The sequence below is a fragment of the Manihot esculenta genome, chromosome 15 (assembly GCF_001659605.2).
Source record: "Manihot esculenta cultivar AM560-2 chromosome 15, M.esculenta_v8, whole genome shotgun sequence".
Lineage (NCBI taxonomy): Eukaryota > Viridiplantae > Streptophyta > Magnoliopsida > Malpighiales > Euphorbiaceae > Manihot > Manihot esculenta.
In genome coordinates, this window is record NC_035175.2 from 10,413,378 (window position 1) to 10,432,201 (window position 18,824).

The 18,824-nt window shown below is 29.8% G+C and overlaps 4 protein-coding genes across 4 annotated transcripts; 3 read left to right on the forward strand and 1 right to left on the reverse strand.

Annotated features, from left to right (window-relative positions):
* LOC110602686 (MLP-like protein 43) lies at window positions 1-901 on the forward strand. Its single transcript, XM_021740263.2, has 2 exons — window positions 1-273; window positions 387-901. Exons 1-2 carry the CDS (start codon window positions 87-89, stop codon window positions 662-664), a joined length of 465 nt encoding a protein of 154 aa, XP_021595955.1. The 5' UTR covers window positions 1-86; the 3' UTR covers window positions 665-901.
* Window positions 902-5,659: 4,758 nt separating this feature from the next.
* On the forward strand, window positions 5,660-6,503 carry LOC110602740 (MLP-like protein 31). The gene is made up of 2 exons (XM_021740336.2): window positions 5,660-5,913; window positions 6,004-6,503. Exons 1-2 carry the CDS (start codon window positions 5,727-5,729, stop codon window positions 6,279-6,281), a joined length of 465 nt encoding a protein of 154 aa, XP_021596028.1. The 5' UTR covers window positions 5,660-5,726; the 3' UTR covers window positions 6,282-6,503.
* Window positions 6,504-9,244: 2,741 nt separating this feature from the next.
* Window positions 9,245-13,290, reverse strand: LOC110602388 (protein C2-DOMAIN ABA-RELATED 7). The gene is made up of 4 exons (XM_021739890.2): window positions 13,149-13,290; window positions 12,415-12,510; window positions 9,926-10,223; window positions 9,245-9,415 (listed from the first exon to the last, which is right to left on the reverse strand). Exons 1-4 carry the CDS (start codon window positions 13,257-13,259, stop codon window positions 9,354-9,356), a joined length of 567 nt encoding a protein of 188 aa, XP_021595582.1. The 5' UTR covers window positions 13,260-13,290; the 3' UTR covers window positions 9,245-9,353.
* A 2,607-nt stretch (window positions 13,291-15,897) lies between these two features.
* LOC110602389 (MLP-like protein 31) lies at window positions 15,898-16,658 on the forward strand. The gene is made up of 2 exons (XM_021739891.2): window positions 15,898-16,162; window positions 16,258-16,658. The coding sequence occupies exons 1-2, from the start codon at window positions 15,976-15,978 to the stop codon at window positions 16,533-16,535; spliced, it is 465 nt and encodes a 154-aa protein (XP_021595583.1). The 5' UTR covers window positions 15,898-15,975; the 3' UTR covers window positions 16,536-16,658.
* The last annotated feature ends 2,166 nt before the right edge of the window (window positions 16,659-18,824 follow it).

Sequence of the window (18,824 nt, forward strand, 5' to 3'; positions counted from 1 at the left end):
CTTTAGTCAGCATTAGAGTCCTCGGTGAAATTTGATCTTAGTATCTAAGCATAATCAGAAATCTTTTTTATTTTTTGAAAAAAAAAATGACCCTCTTTGGGAAATTGGAGGCTGATGTAGAGGTGGCTGCTCCTGCAGACCAGTTTCATGATGTTTTCAGCTGCAGACCGCACCATGTATCCATTATGACCCCTGAAAAAATTCATGGTGTTGATCTCCATGATGGTGATTGGGGCAAAGAAGGCACTGTTATCTGCTGGAAATATTTTCATGGTATATGCTTTTCTTTCTTTCTTTATCATAGAAAAATTTCTCTCTTCCATATTTCCTTTTGCTTGTTTTTTCTTTTTCTGAAAATTGTTATTGATAATGTAAAATAAAAACAGATGGGTCTCCCAAGATAGCCAAGGAGATAATTGAAGCAATAGATGATGTGAACTTATCAACCACCTTCAAAGTGGTAGAAGGAGATCTTCTGAATGATTACAAGAACTTCAAACTCATCGTTCAAGCTACACCAAAGGAGAACGGAAGCTTGGTGCACTGGACCTTGGAATATGAAAAGATTCATGAGAATACTCAAGATCCCCATTCATTGCTGGAGTTTGTTGTTCATTGCAGCAAGGATATTTCTGCTCACCTTATCCAAGTCCAGGGGAACTGATGGATCTTCAGCTATATATGCTCTGATAATACCTGTGATGTTTATAATAAATAAAGGGATGTTTAGCACAAGGTGAGCTTGTTTATCTTTACGTGTGAATCTGTACCTGCTTCATATATACTAAATCTTAAAGCTAAGTGGGTCTGTTAATGATAATATCTAGCTTCGATCAATATAAGATAATGTATTACTGATGAATTTATGAAATAATCGGATGTGATTACTATTTATAAATCACCATCTTTTGCTTCCTGTTATTATATGTATTAGAAATTTAAACTTATTTCTCCAAGAATGCAACTACAGTAGCATAGACAAAATATTCCCTTCATCATAATCTTTCAAGACTCATCTTCCTGTGAGGAGGTGGTGTTTTTTGACTCGATTAGTGAATCAAATCTATTTAAAAAATTTTCCTTAGCGACGATGCAAATACAATCATTTTCCCTGTTATGTGGCTAAGAAGAAAGGAAATTTGGAGGCAACTGCTGCAGTTTTAGTCAGGAATTATCTAGGCAATACTGAGGATGGAATTTCCAGAAAATTGTTTTGTATATATTTCTCCTTTAACATATGAAGCAAATGCTACGTGACTTGCTATTCAACCAACTAAAGCATGGCAGTTTCACATTCAAAATTGATTCTGCTGTTGTATATAATATTGTTTACAATATATTATTTATAATATAATTGTGAAAAATTAGAGTTTAAATAACGAATACTCTTTTTTTTTAATCAAAAATAACGAATACTTTTAATATTTGCTGTTTCATTTTGGTTTATTCCTCATTAAATATAAATACTGTTACAAATATAATTGTTAAGATTTATTTGAGGAATTTATTACCGCAAGATTCATAACAATATCAGTTGGCAAATTTACTTTTTTTTTTTTTATTATTATTATTGTAATGAAATTTTGCTATGAGTGCACCCATATAATATAAAGAAAAAAATTATTATTTAGTTCAGTGAGTTTTCTCAAACCACATAGATTAAGTAGTAATTTTTTTTAATATAAATTTTAATTTACAGATAAAAAATATATATATATACTTAATAATCTTGATATGATCATGTCAGTTTTTAGTTGCATACTCTTAAATTTTATAGCTCGATTCTTAGTGGGTAATATTCTGTTGATAAATATATTTACGATGTAAAAGAAAGAAGTAAACTATCAAATTACAAAAAATTTCTGTATCTTTTCTTTCTGAAAATTCATACATGCATCTGCATTAATATGGACATTCAATTAGTTAAAAATTAGAATATTATATTAATACTTGGATTTTATTATATTTTTAATAATATTTTTTTAATTTAAAATATTGCCCTTGAGGAATAGAACGTTCTTCTAATTTATAACAAGGTGATCCCGAAATAATTTGGGAGACAAAATAGCAAGGAAGCCCAAAAAAAAAGGGCCTTTTGTTTGTTCTTCTTTAAATCCAGCAGATGTAGCTTGAACAAGTAGGAAAATAAAGTTTAAGATTTTACCTTGGATATGATGTCAATTTTTCTTTAAATCGGGCTAAATTTAAAAAAAATATTAAAAATCAAGAGTTTAGAAAAAAATATTTTCGAGTCAAAAATGAATTAAAATTTTTTTCAAATGTCATACTATGAATGAAGCATATTTAATAATATGAGTGTCAAATATGCCAAACTTATTTGATATTCATAATATCAAAGAATTCATCAACAGCAGAGGATGAGTCTATCAGAAGCACAACATGGTGTAACGGCTTATGCAATACTCATAGTATTTAACAAGTTGCACAGTTATGTGAATGATTCATTGTGTCAATTAGATGGATTATAAAGATGCAATAGAGGTGGAATGGCTCTTTCCAATCATTCCTTTATATATTTTTACCAATTTTATCACATGTTTATATTTGAAATATGAATAATACACTAAAAATCTAAATAATCGATGAATTTGTCGCCTTACATAAGTGTTTGTGTAACTATACATGACATAATTCACTTTAATTATAATTTTTTATTTTATTTAAATCATTTAATAGTGATAAAAATATAAATTTATATGAAAAACAGATGTATTGCTAAACCATAATAAATATTTTACCAATAAACTAAATCATAATTATTAAAGTTTTTATTATTAAACTAAATCATAACTATTAATTTTTTTATATTTAAATTACAATAAATATTTGATTACTCCACCAAATTACAATTATTGAATTTTTTTACTTAAATCGCAATAAATATTTATTATTACGCTAAATCACTTATATAAAGAAAAATTATACGAAAGTGATTTAAAAAAAATATTTTAGATTAAAAATATTAAAAATGAAAATAAAAATAAAACCACCTAACTACTTCATATTTATACACATGTAAAAATAAAATAAATACAAATAAACATACATTTAAAATAAAAATAAACAACATAAATATATTTCTACATATCTAAAAAATAAAAATGAAAATATTTTTATTTTAAAATGTACATCTTAAAATTAAAATAGAAATAAAATATATATGGACGTAGCTGAGAATGACAAAAGAATGAAAGAAGCAAAGAAATTTATAAGATGAGAAAATTCAAAGAAGAAAAAGAAGATAAATGTGAGTAGCAAAATGTTAATTTTTTAGCTTTTAAAGCGAAAGATGTATAGGTATAGACGATGCTTGCATGCGACGTCGTAGGCATAGCTCTTTTCGACACAAGCTGTCGAACTCAGCCTAGCTATAATTGACCCATCAATTTTGGTATAGTTAGCATCAAGTTAATGCAAAATAAAACAAAATAATTAATTTAGAAGATATTCAAATAGTGTAAAATAAATTTTAATAGATTTAAATTAAATTTATATATTAATAATATTAATTAAGTTTGGATTGAAAGATAATAATTATTATTTTTTTTTTAATATTTTGATCATTTATGTCCGCGCGACGCGTTTACATCATGTGTTTAGTAATTAATTAATGGTTTAGGTGGGATTTTATAATTATTAATTAATTTCGGCAAGCGAAGAGATTAAGGGAAAGGCATCAATTATTGTTTTCTTGCATTTATTATATTATAATATATCAGATTTGGCAAATCTCACTGCTCCTTGACAGCCTTGCATCACATCCCTCTACATTTTTTTACATTTATATTGTTTATTTTGCCTAACTAAATTAATTTATAAGTGAATCTTATTTTTTTACTTTAGAGATAATTAATTATAATTAATTGAGTAACGTTTAATCTATTCTTAGCAATAATGTTTTTAAAAAAGTTAACTTATGGCATTAATTTCTTTTTTTTTTTAAATATGATAATTCATTGTATATGATTAAGGCATCAGTCTTCAATTTTGGGCTCTGTTGAGATCCCTTCATTCTAGCAAGAATTAAACTGAGGATTTGTTTCTCAAACCTTCAACTCCTTAGTTATTAAATTTAGTAAGAATTTGTCAGTTTTCTTATTTTTCACGCAATTGTGGAGGATGTCTAAAATAATGGGAAAGTCTTATGTGATAAATTAAAAAGGATCATGATGATTGATGCCACATTGGCTCAAGTTGAGCAATATTCAAATGATTCAATCATCACATTTATTTTTATTGATTTTGGAGTCAAATTAACTCTCCAAATTATAGTCTTTTTCCTCCATTAATTTTCTTTCAACTAGATATTTTCTTTTTTAACAAAGAACATAAATTATGTTTTCATTTTTGAAATAAATAATAATTAAAAAATATATTTATTTTAATATTTATCCTTTCTACTTATTTATATTCTTCACAAACTTTTTTTTTCAATATTTTCTGACACTCCTCTCCTATTTTCCTTACACGTTTTCACATGTTTCTCCTATTTTCCTTGCATGTTCTTACTCGTCTCTCCAACTTCCCTGGCACGTTTTACTCATTTCTTGAAAAATGGAATGATCACTCAGCCATAGCATCAAAAATAGATTTTCTTATCAATCTTGCCACAACAACAACAACCTGGTTAGACATGTCCTTCAGGGTATTTTTGGACGTAGTCAAAGTCAGAGTGTAAATGAAGTTGATAATGAAGATGAGTTAAGTTATGATCCATATGAAGATAGAGATAGAGCATATATATTATAGAAGATTCTAATGAAATTGAATACGAAGAGTTATCTAAGGTAGGTGAAGTTATTAATAGCAATAACAACTGTGATGAAATTGAGCTAGCAGATGAAATTGAGCTAGTAGAAATTAATGATGCTCCAAGTGTTGGTATGTATTATACTAGTATTGATATTTTATTTAATGCCTATCTCGCTTATGCTAAGGAGAAAGGATTTATTGTGGCTAAAAATTCTGCTTCCAATGATAATTAGTGAAAAGAATTCAAAAGAATGATGAAAATGAATATAAAGATGAGATGAAATGTCTTTTTATATAAATGTCGGATGTTCTTACAAAAGTGAAGATAAAGTTTAAATCATCTTTTAAGAACATATGGAAATATTGATATTCTTAAATTTAAAAAGGTATTTTCGATAAATATAGGAAAAAACATATAGAAAAAAATAATTTTATAGTAGGAATTGGCGTGTAAAAAAAATGAAAATTAAAAAGATTTCAAGATAATAGGAAGCAGAGGTGGGTATTCTTGCGTCTAAAAAAAAATTTAATAAAAAAGAACCAATCGTATAGAAATATGAAATGAAGAGAACACTTGACAATAAACTTATAATAAATTGAAAGATATAAATAGTTGATATATTTACAGAAAATAAAAAATAAAATTTTATTTTGAAAATTGAAATATTTAATGAATGAGAGAGAATTTGAAATTCGATTTCAAATTTCAAATTTCAAATTCTAAACATTGTTTTAGAAAAAATAAAAATACATTATGAAATTACTTGAATAATAAGCTATCAAACTTTTTCCAAATTAAAAATAAAAAAATTCCGAAAATGATAGGAAAGAAACAAGATAAGCTAAAATCACAAATAAAACGTATACTTCTATATAAGGACAAAGGACTGAGCTTTAGTCAGCACTAAGTCCTTGAAATTTGATCTTATTACTTTCTTTTTCAGGAAAACAAAATGACCCTTTCCGGGAAATTGGAAGCTGATATAGAGGTGAATGTTCCTGCAGACTATTTTCATGATGTCTATAGTTGCAGACCACACCATGTATCTACTACCAGCACTGAAATGATTCAAGGTGTTGATCTCCATGACGGTGAATGGGGAAAAGTGGGCACTGTTATCTGCTGGAATTATACTCTTGGTAAGCCTGTATTATTTTTCTTTCTTTCTCATTGAAATTTCTTTTGGGTTTTCTTTTGCTTGTTTACTGATATTGCAACCAAAAAAACAGATGGATCTCCCAAGATAGCCAAGGAGATAATTGAAATTATAGATGATGTGAACTTATCAACCACCTGTAAAGTGATAGGAGGAGATCTTCTCAACGATTACAACAGCTTTAAATTCATTGTTCAAGCTACACCAAAGGGGAACGGAAGCTTGGTGCACTGGACTTTGGAATATGAGAAGATCCATGATAATACTCCAGATCCCAATACATTGATGGACCTTCTTGTTAATTGCAGCAAGGATATTGCTTCTCACTATGCGCAATCCCATGAGAACTGATGGATCTTCAGCTATATATGCTCTGGTCTATGTGATGTTTATAATAAATAAGGCTTATGTAATGAAGCACCAGTTCAGTTTGTTCATCTTTAAAGCTACGTGGGTTTGTTAATGATAATATGTATGTAGCTTCGATCAGTATCAGATAATGTATTACCGATGAATTTATGAAATAATGGGATGTGATGATTACTATTTATGTATCACCATCTTCGATTCTTGTCATCATATGTATCAGTAACGTAAAGTTATATCTCCAAGCACTTGTTGTTTAGGACAGGCAAAGCAACCACAATTGTTATGAGAATGATATAATCTAGGAAGCTTATGTGCAGGCGAGTCTCCTCATCCATGCTGCAACCTCACCCAGCCCAGCCATCTCGGCATGGCGACCCATCACCCACCCGGGACCATTCTCCATTCCCACCCAATCGCCGAGCCCATAGCCGTGAGATAATGGAAGGTTTCTTGAGCAACGATGCTCTTTGGTTAAAGAATTGGTTTCTGAAGTTAAGCCACATGACTCTATCTTTGCGCAGAACAAAAGGCTGGCTTGGTGATCAGATTGCATATTCCTCTTCATATAAAAGATGGATGAGTTTATTACGTTAGATCTAGTAACTTCTAATAAAATGAGTATGGATGTTGCTAGTCTTAAGTTTCAATGGATCATCTGGAGAATTTTAACAAAATTTTTGCTGTGGAGGTTGGTTCTTTTCGTTTCCACATCTCAGTTACAGAAGAAACTGGTGCCCTTTTTTTGTGCGTTAACAACAATTATTCTATGGATAGCAAACGTCTTCTTGTTCTTCGGTGGAGGACTCTCAAGATTGTTGTAGTAGTACTTTTGGTGATGATGTTCAGAAAACTTGTGCTGCCGCTACTTCGAAATAAGAAGAAAATCTGAATAATTTTTCTGTCAGTAACTCTGCAGCTCATGGTGACGCCTCAGTTGCCATTTCTCCTCGTGAAATGGTTAGCTCTCCAGTTGTTTCTGTGGGAAGATCTTTGGAATGTGGTTCTCCCATCAAGATCTAATGAAGGTGACGAGGCTCAGGAAGATGAAGATTGTGAGCCCATTAGTGATAATGATGAATCCAGCCCAAGTACTTACAGTAATCTGCCTTTGGCTTCCTATAGCTAATAGACTTCACAAATAAAGAAGCAAGGGCCGATCCTTTGTTGAATTGAGTGATCTATATCCTAAAATTGGAAAGGGGGAAAGAAAAAAAGCATGTAATATGATTTTGGGGGGTGTCTTCTCAGTGGATTGTGTTCATCTATGACGGGATGTGTCTTCGAGTGGTTGGTTCTATTGATTATCTTCTACGAAACGATGCGTCTCTGAGCTTGTCGGTGGATTTTTTTTTTTTTAAAATTTTTCAAGTGGAGAGTTATGATAAGTTGGATTTCACAGCTGTTGCTCTTATTCTTCTTCTCACTCTTTGTCTTTGCCATAGTACAAAGGAAAGCTCAGATGGAACCTTAATAGGACAGTTTTCTTCCATGTGATTTTCTTTGGATTTATCATAATTTCTGGCATCTGTGATGGGAATGCAAAGAACTTGGTTAAGCCAGGAGGGCTTGCTTCTTTTGGTGTCAAAGGTGTTATTAATTGGGATGTGATCCCTCAGTCTATTAATGAACTATCATTCCAGAAATTGTGAAAAATGTTCCCTTAAAAATATTATTAATTGTCATTGCTTCCGCTCATATTTTCTGGAGATAGGATATTATGCACTATCTCCATAAAAGAAGTTGATTGTGAATTATTAATAAGTCTGCCTTATGTCTGAGCGGTTAATGAGAACAGACTGAAAGGTAATTATTATTTTTTTTTTTTTTTGCTTTAAATGGCTTTCCCCTACCCTACTCTTCAGAACCTATCTGATCATTTCTTGAAAACCATAAACAAAGATTTTGAAAGGATATTGAACAAGCAAATGGTGAGGCAATGAGCACAGAGGAAGCAATTACTACCCTTAAAATCATACGAATCACCCACCAATTATCAACAAGTTTGAAACACGGGTGAGCTGAAATATGCAAACAAGTGAGCAAATAATTCTTTCATTTATCACTCAAAATTCTTCCTGCTTGATCTGTTTGAAACATTAGCAAGGCTTTTTCAGATCTCAATTTTTGACGTTTTTATCTGGTTTTTAATGAATTTGAATTGGTCTTTTTTGGGTATTTTGGTGCTACTGTATTCTTTTTTACTTCATTGTACTAGGTTCTCACGGCCTCTTCGCTCGGCATACTGATGAATAGGTACGCGTATATGGAGATTCTTGGATATAATTCTATCATATCCGTGCTAAGTTCTTTTTTTTTTTCTGAATTATTATTATAAAATTCTCTTTATAAAAAATAAAAAAATATATATTATCTCTCCAAGCTAAAGTAACATAAAAAAATGTTTGCCAAAACTCATCTTCCCATGAGAAAATTTTTTTTTTTTTTTTCAATTGAAATCAACTAAAATTTGAATCCAAAACCTTTTAACATTTAATTCAATAATTTTTGAATTGTTTTAGAAAATTGACGATGACATCTCCATATAAATATATGTTCCACTAGTACGAGAACCCTACTTCAATTACAAGATCAATTCTTATTTACACCAGTACATAATAAATTCAAGATATAAATAAATAAATAAATATCATTTAATTTTTGTATTAATTCCATTATATTATTATACTATAAAGTTTAATTTTCTCCCTATTAGCATATTACTTCCCTATCCACGTACAATTTGGGATATGCATCCAATTCGTAGGGAGCGACCTCGAGGGAGTCAATATTTTCTTTCTCAATGCATAATTTTTCTTGAGACCAATATAGCAATAAAATAGAAATATATACTAAATAAATATAATATAAAATATCATAAATCGATTAAAAATATAACAAAGTTCTATTATAAGCATTACAAATTATGGTAAAAGACAGAACAGCAAGAATAAAAAACTTTTATTTATTTATTTATTTATCTTCAAACAAAGCAGATGTAACATGAATAAGTAGGAAATTAAGTTTTAAGATTTTTAAGTTGGATATAATGCCAGCTCATGAGTGCTTTTTACCTATCGTGAAAGTCTCTCCTTTAATGTATTGCGGGCTTCCTGAATCTGTTTAAAAAAATAAAAAGGAAAATAAATACTTCTTTAGTAAAGAAAGCAGATTTTTTATTTTATCCCTCTTTCATAAAATAAGGGCTCTATCCCTCTTTTTCTAAAAAAAAAAAAGAAAGCAGATTTTTTATTTTATCAAATTAGAACAAATTGAGCTCAATTTTTTACATAAAAAATATTTTTCATATTTTCTGATATTTAACGCTCAACGAAAAATATTTTTTTAATTAAAAAAAATTTTAAGTCATTTTAAGGAAAACGACTCTTTTTTAAAAAAAAAAAAATCATTTTCTATATTTTGAAGATGTTATTAAAATTCCTCAATAATGTATTTTATTTTTAAATTAAAATTAAAAAATAAAATAATAAATTATTTTATTAAAAAATATTGTTCAAATATAAATTATTTTTTACAAATAACGGAGATTAAGTCACATGTTAAGCAAGATCATGAAGATTGAACCTGTACATGCATCACAAAATATGATCAATGTTTTCTGCTGGTACCTTCATTTTCCAATCCCTTGCAACCTGGAATATGAACCCACTTAAGACGAAGTTCCACTTCACCACTCTCTACATTCCTCAATCTAATAAGCATGTCTTGGGTGATTTCACCATTGTTCCAAACAATGCTGCTCTCGTCAGCAAGGCAGTTGCTCATGGTTGGCGGAACTCGCTTGAGTGCACAGCCATTTGGGAGCTTTTGGAACCCCATCTTGAGACTCGCTATATACGGTCTGATGTCAATTTCTGCGTCGCCCATCTTGTCATCCCCCGTGAATGTGTCCTTATCATAAACTTCCTGCAAAAAAATTAAAAATTTATTGGATTTAGCCAATTTGAGAAATCCACAAGTTATACAGTGTAGTTTAACAGAGAATTAATGGTGAAGATATAACTAATGAAACGATACAGATGGCGTGTTAAAGAGAGTATTTCTTTGAGGCTGCACGAATATCACCTAAGAACAGAGCTAAGGTAGCAGCCTTGCATTTAGTAAGGCAGAGTATCCACTTGCATCAAGGATATATATGCGACGACCAAAGGAGCAAATGCATATGTTGATTGGATGAGTATGCAAGATCTTTAGGAGCCTCATTCGGAAGACATGCTTATGACGGTCCTTTAGTAGGTTTCTGGTATTTAAAATTGAATAGATTCGTTGCAAGACTACCTTAATGCATTTAATGAACTATACCTCAAGTTAGGTATCAATGAAGAACAATCCTTGAGTTTCTTTTTGTTTGGCCTTAGTGATGAACTGCAAATGCCTGAATGTTCAAATCTAAGAGCTTAGCTGAAGCCTATTCACTAGCTAAATTGTAGGAATTAACAGTGACTACAATTCAGCAAAACCTGAATTAAACATATTCTCCTTCACAATTCCATCCAATAATAACTACCAAAAACCACTTAGCATCACCATCACAACTCTTGTACTAAATAAACAACCCTCCATGCTAAAGACTCAACCCAAAGTTCACACAAACACCATAAAATGTCCCTAGTAACACCTATAAGAACCCAAGCCTTTACTTACCAGCAAAAAAACGAATGAGAAAAGGGCTCACAACTTGTGCTTCTAGTGTGATGAGAAGTATGTTCCGGGGCACACGCTTAAAAACGGACAATTATGTATACTACAAATCAAGGAATTAATTGAAGAGAAGTTAGAACCTACAGTAAAGGTAATAGAAGATTTGGAAGAGAGTATGTCGGAATGGCAATTGCTCAATGCAATGTGGAGCTTAGGTTCTAATCAAACCATGGTTATAAAGGATAACTGTGGAAAAAGTAGATTATATGTATTAATAGAAATTGGCAGTACCCATAATTCCATTAATGAGGAAACAGAAAGGAAGCTTAATTGTCCAATGCAAGAAGCAGCTGGCATATGAATAGAGGTAGCAAATGGTCAAGAGCTGAAATACCAGTCAATGTGTAAAAACTTTGTATAGACTATGCAAAAACAAGAATTTTAAGGCAGAAGTGCATCTATTACTATCTTTTGAGAAGCTATGATCTTATTCTGAATATCCAATGGCTCAGAACATTCAGTAAAATTGAGTAGAACTTTGAATCCCTAATATGGAGTTTACTTTGGAAGGCAAGCATTGCGCTTTGCATGGGGAGCAGATTCATTCTCAGGACCATGAACTTAATGTTTGAACTGTGAAACAGGTGGGAGGGTATGATGAAGGAAATGTGGGACTATACAGGAAGCCAACAACATTTCGGTTGAATGTAACTCGTAGGGTGGCAATTCGTGTTGGCAGATTATATTCGTGTCGACATGAAGACAGAATGATAAATGAATCGTGTAAAAAAACCTAAACACTAACACAACCCTTTTATTAACTACACAATATACTATTAATTTAAATCGTATTAAATGACAACACAACATGATCTAACACACACAATTTCACATGAATAAACCCATTTAACACAATTTAATGTGATCCAATATTAACTATTTGACATGTTTTAATATGATTCAATATATTTAATATTTATAAAATAATATATCACATGAGAATTGCATATTAAGTTTAAACATGCAAAAAGTTGGTAATATATAAAAATATAAATCTTAATTATTTAACATTAAAGAAATAATTGATATTTCATATTTAATTAATTAATTAATATTTTAACAAACTGAAATTTATAAAACAATGTTCAACTTATTATATAAATAAATAAATAAATATTAATAAATAAAAAGGAAACGAATTACAAAAAATAATAATATAATACAATATGTAACTAGATTCATATTTGATAATATGTCCTTTTTTAATAATGTAATTATGGGTCACAATTGAACCAATGGTTAGGTTCAATTAGGAAAATGCACAAGACACCAAATTATAATTGGAAAATTATTGAGGTCTAACATTATGTTTTTTTTAGCTGAGTTGAGCAAGAAAATGGATAGTCTTTCTGGATTTTATAAAGAAAATAATGAATAATGCAGGGGAATGACTCACTAATTTTATTGGAGCATGGATATCTGTGATGGTAAGAGTTAAATCTTCATTCCATTGAGGATTACAGTTTCTTTTCACCACTCTAGTCTTCAGTTTCTGCATCAATTCACAGTACATCAGAAAATAAAATACGAAGAAAAACAGCTAATTAGCAAAACAACAGGCTGCAGAGCCAATACTTAATCTATCATATTACAATTTTTAATTATGAATCAGCTTCATGCATTCACATTAAAGATGAAACAGAGACCCATTTCCCTCTTTTTCAAATGAGTGCAGCTCCTGTAAATTTGTTTTTTCGTAGAAGAACAAGATCATATAAGGAAAATTAAGATATACAACTAACTAATAAACTGCAACCTTTTCAAATTCGAACCAACAAACATTAAATCAGCAAAAATCAAGAATATGTAGATTTTCAGACTCGGACATTGTAGGATTTTAAAATTTAAAAACATAATAGAGATTGTTTTCACTTCTCAGTCAATCGCCAAAAACAATTTCTCCCAATCGGTAATTAAATAAATGACTACAGAAAATAGGTAAATGATGGCAAATTTCTTCTGAAAAGAAAGGCCACGCAGAGGGAAACATGATTCAAAGGCTCAAAACATTTGTATTATCTTAAATCAGCCAAAGGAAATGAAGATGAAATGATTGAATGGCATATAACGCTGGTAAAAATCTGGCAAAATATAAACGTAGAAGAAAAGAAAAGAAAAGTAGGAGGATGCCTGGCGTCCCGAGGTGATGATGACATAAGGATCGCTGCTTCCAATATCACGAACTGCAAGATTTATGCCTCTTCGCACCCCAATTATGAGAAGACCAAGAACGTTCTCCATTCTCAAAAACGCAGGTCCCACCCTCCACAGAAGTCTCCAACACCAATATTATTGTATTTATACATCGGCAAAAAAGAAAAGAAAAAACAAAATGAAAAATCATTGGCCAATAATAGCATACATTTGTGGACCCCAGCAGCCCTTTGGAAAGTTTAGTTTATTGCAACGTGCATGAGAACGCTGCCCGCAGCTGAGCTCGCTCTATTCCCCTTTCAAAATTTCAACGTTATCAAGAATCTAATTTGAGAATTGGGCACTCTTAAATTGTGGGAGATTAAATTTGGACAACAGACATGATTTATTTTATAAAAAAAAAATAAACAAAATAATATATAATTTCATTTCAACCTCTTTTAAAAATAAATTTTTTAAATAAAACAATTATTAAAAAATAATTGTATATGAATTTGAATTAGTTGACCAATATATTTCGATTGACGACAGAAAAATTCTATACGGAATACTATTAGAGCCCATTTTGTGGTGGGTGCGAGGCTGCTATTCTTCATTCATCCCCAGCCAAGCCTTTATTGCACCAAGCTCATGTGCTTCTGGGCTAGGCTTATTTATTGGACTAAGCTGCTTAAATACTAATCTTATATATATATATAAGATCTTCATTTTGTTTGACTTGTTAAAATTGTGTTTTTTATGTGTTTTCTTTTATTAGTTCACAGATTTGGTGGTGTGTTCTATCTCATGTAGGAGATTTCTATCTTCTCCATTTGGTAGTATGTGGAGCTTGTTTTATAACATATATCTATTTTTCTTAATAATTATATTCAATTGAAATTTGAATATGAGTGGTGAAAGCTCTAGGAGCAGAGTAATAGGCCTCAAAAGAAACTATTTACATCAATGGGAGTATGGGCAGGAATCTTGGAGGATAAATGAGCATAGAAATTAAGAAAATTTTAAACATTTTATCAATAATAAGTCATCAATATTTTTTTGATAAATGAAACCTGCCCTTATTTATATATAAATACATTTTGAGAGTAGGCTTCCCTTGGAAATAAATGTTAGATGAGGATAAGAATGAAGAATTTATTATAGGGTTTAGAGGGAAAAGATGGGAAGGAATGGATCACTTTGGCTATAAGATATTGGCGCAACCAGATGTCCTTTTAATGACCGTACGTATCGTCCCTCCATCGGACCCTAACTTTGCTTATCTGTCGCCAACCCTTCTCTCTCTTTTTTTTACTTTTTTTATTTTTTTTTTCCTCAAAAAAAACAAAAAAAGTGGTTGGTGACAGATTGTTGAATCAATTTTTTTAATTCATTCAAATCCACCAATTATATTCAATAATTTCTTGTAATTCAGTGTATAGATATTATATTTATACCTTTAGATCATGATGATCCTAAGAGACAAATTAGTTAAGTTCAACCATCTCGTACCTATGTGAAAAGAATGTAATTGCAAAACTAAAATGTAATTAATTACAGAATTCGTGTCTGAAATATGAAAGAAGGAAATCAATTAGAAAGCTGCACATGCATTTGGTTGCCACGCGGACGCAGAAAATGATTTTGCCAAATATATTTAAAATAAAAATAAATAAATGTGATCAATAGGGTATGGTGATGAAATTAATTAGGTGCATCAGAAAGTAGAGGAATTGCATGTGGAGCTTTAATATCCTATACTGGTGGGTACAGAGAATGCATGTGGGATACCTCATAAGCAAAGCATCATCAGCCACAAATAAGAGCAGACAGACACCTGGTCCTCACCAATACAATCATCACATCACATAACCCATCCCTTCCAAAATTTTTAAAGCCAAATATTTAATTTGAGCTGATATTTACATGAAAAATCGATTGACATTTTTTTTGGGTTAAATTTTAATAGTTGATTTTTATAAAAGTGTGTTTATTTATCATTTAAATTTTATAAAATATAATTATCTAATTTTAGGTAATTAGATAACATTAGAAATAAAAATTTAATTAAATAAACAAAAATGTAACTATTTTATTTCATAAATTATTTAGATTATAATAGTTAGTATAGAATATATATAATGCTACAAAAAAAATGTTTATTTTTAATACACAAGCCTTCTCAAATACATATATAAACTAAAAGAATCTTGTCTTGCACTCCAAGGGTGAGTGCTTTCTCTGTATACATATTTATATGTATAAGAAATTAAAATTCTTATTCTTTTAATTTGTTTTATTTTATTTTATTATTTTGATTGCAGTGGAGAATCTGCAGAGTGCATATTATTGAAATGAGAAATTATTATGTATATTTAAAGTATTCTTTTATTATATTGAGGTGAGACGTTAAATTAATCGTATCGTAATAAATTATTATGAATAAAAAATTATTAAATTTTATTTTTTACATTTTCATTAAAAAAATTAGTAATTATATGAGTTTAGTGGTTTTTTTTTTCTGTTTTTTTAGTATAATTGATGCGGTGAGTATCACCAATTTTTTGAAATTGTAATCCTGTGGCCTTTAATCAAATCTATTTTCCAAGCAGAATAAACTTCAATTATGCCGACTCAATTTTTCACAATTTTCTAATATCTCCACTAACCCATAATTTTTATTAGAGAAAATAGAAATATGGGGTTAAATAAGCTCTAGTCACTTCTATATAAGGACAACGAGACTGAGCTTTAGTCAGCACTAGAGTCTGTGAAATCTAATTCCAATCATTATCAGAAACCCTTTCCTTTTCTGGAAAACATAATGGCCCTCTTGAAGAAATTGGAAGCAAGTTTTGAGGTGAATGTTCCTGCAAACCAGTTTCATAATGTCTACAGTTGCAGACCACACCATGTATCCATTATGAGCCCTGAAAGAATTCAAGGTGTTGAACTCCATGAAGGCGAATGGGGGAAAGAAGGCTCTGTTATCTGCTGGAATTATACTCATGGTAAGTCTATTTGCCCATTATTTTCTTTCTTTCTCATTGAAATTTCTTATAGGTTTCTTTTTACTTATTTATTAATAATGCAACAAAAAAAACAGATGGATCTCTCAAGATAGCCAAGGAGATAATTGAAGTCATAGATGATGTGAACTTATCAACCACCTTCAAAGTGATAGGAGGAGATCTTCTGAAGGATTACAAGAGCTTCAAATTCATAGTTCAAGCTACACAGAAGGGGGATGGAAGCTTGGTGCACTGGACCTTGGAATATGAGAAGGTACATGAGAACACTCCAGCTCCCAATACACTGATGGACTTTGTTGTTCATTGCAGCAAGGATATTTCTGCTCACCTTAAGCAAGCCCAGGCTAACTGATGGAGCTTCAGCTATATATGCTCTAATCTATCATGCAATGCATGTTTATAAATAAGGGTTATGTAATAAAGCACCAGCTCTGTTCTACGTGGGTTTGCTAATAATAATATCTACCTTCGTTCACGATAAACCGAATTTAATGCATAATTTTTTTAGACCAATATACATATTAATGAAATAATAATAATAATATATACGTACACATACAGATATCCATTTATAGAAAAGACTAAAATTTATTAAAAATAATAAATTATTTAAATGGAAACTAAACATTGGGTGTTTTTATCCCAAAAAACATAGGATTTTCAATGGTCATTCTCTCGCACAAGGAGAAAATGAAAAATGGCCTGAATCCAATCTTCTTACTAGCTGCTTAATTAATTACTTATAACACCAAAGACCAGAGTTCACTAGGTAATTTTTTGTGAAATTGCAATTTAATTTAATTCTTTTCTTTTTTAATCTTCATTTAATTCTTTTAATTCTAATAATTTAATCTACATAAACTAATAAATTTTATTTAATATATATATGTATATATTAATTATATTATTGGATTAAAAAGTCACTTCCTTTCGAAAAATAATATAAATAATTAGCTATTAATGGTAATAATAAGATAGAGATCAAATAAACAAATAATTTAACAGAAAATCACTTGTCATTTTTATGATAATTTATTTTAGAATTCAGTTTTATTATATTTATATATAAATATAGATTAGATAAATTAATTATAATGCCCGTTAATTAACTAAAAGCATACTCTCAGTTAGGGGTGTAAATGAACCGAGTCGAGTCGAGTTTTGAAGAGCTCAAACTTGGTTCGTTAAAATTTTTTCGAGTTCGATCCGAATTCGAGTTTTACTCATATCGAACTCGAGCCGAGTATTAAGAAGTTCAAATTTGACTCGTTTAGCAAACGAGCTTAGACGAGTCGAACTTTTATCGAGCTGAGTTGAGCTTTTATCGAGCTAAGTCTCAAATAATTCACGAGTAATTTAATTTATTTACATATATAACGAGTTTTATTTTAAAACTAATAAATTTAAAATTAAAATAATTTTAGTTAAATAAGTATATCTACAAATTAGCATGTAAACTTATAAAGATGAGTTTTTAAATCTTAATGATCCAAATATATGCAAGTTTAAGAGTGTAACTAGACTATATAGAGCTAAATTTTAAAAAATTTAGATTTGGCTCATTAAAATATATACAGGGTTTGAGTTTATTTCTCTTATGATAGTAATTTCATTTTGCTTAACGAGACCGTTCACGAGGCTATTCGCGAGTCTGCTCATGAACTCTTAAACGAGCCGAGCTCACGAGTCTTAACGAGCCGAATACTATGGAGCTCAAGTTTGGCTCGTTTACTAAACGAGTCTAAAAATTAAGTTCAAGCTTGGCTCGTTTAGAAATCGAGTCGAGCTCGGTCGAGTTTTTATCGAATCGAACTTCGAATAGCTCACGAACGGTTTGGTTAATTTACACCCTACTCTCAGTTTACGAAAATTAAGGTTTAAATTTTTGTTAATTTTTATTATTTAATAAGAAATTGATAATGAGAGGAAAATGCTGTTAATTATAAATCTAATTTCAGTGAAGTATAAAAAATAAAAGTTAAATAAACAAAAAAATGTGAATAATTATTTAGATTATAACGGGTAGCATACAATATTAATATTATGCAAATATGTATTTATTTTCAAAAAAAAATCCAATTAAACTCTTTTATTTTTATTTAATGGCTAAATAAATTCAATTCAATTTTTTAATATTAAATTTATGTATATTTATTAACTTAATATATTTTTCATAAACATAAATGAGAAGAATTTTAAAATTGGAAATTTTTGTAATTGAAATTGAGATTAATGAAATACCTTCTAAAATTTAAGGACAACTAATGAAAATTAATTTCCATATATATATGCAAAAGAAAACAAAATTTTTATTCTGTTGATTTGTTTTGTTTTGTTTTGTTTTTTAATTTAATTTAATTTATTCTCTGGATTGCAGACCATTGAACATGGGAATCTGCAGACTGCAGACTACTCCTAAAATTGTGCTGCTCTTGCGGCCTTTAATTAACTCGTATCTTCCAAACAGAATAAACATAAAAAAATAAACTATAGCCACTCAATTCTTCACAATTTTTCAGAACATCTCAATTAACCCGTTTTTTTTTTATTATGAAAGCAACTACTCAAGTTGTAATTTTGTATAATTGATTATAAATTAATTTATAAATACTACAATGAGTATATGTCAAATGGATTTTTT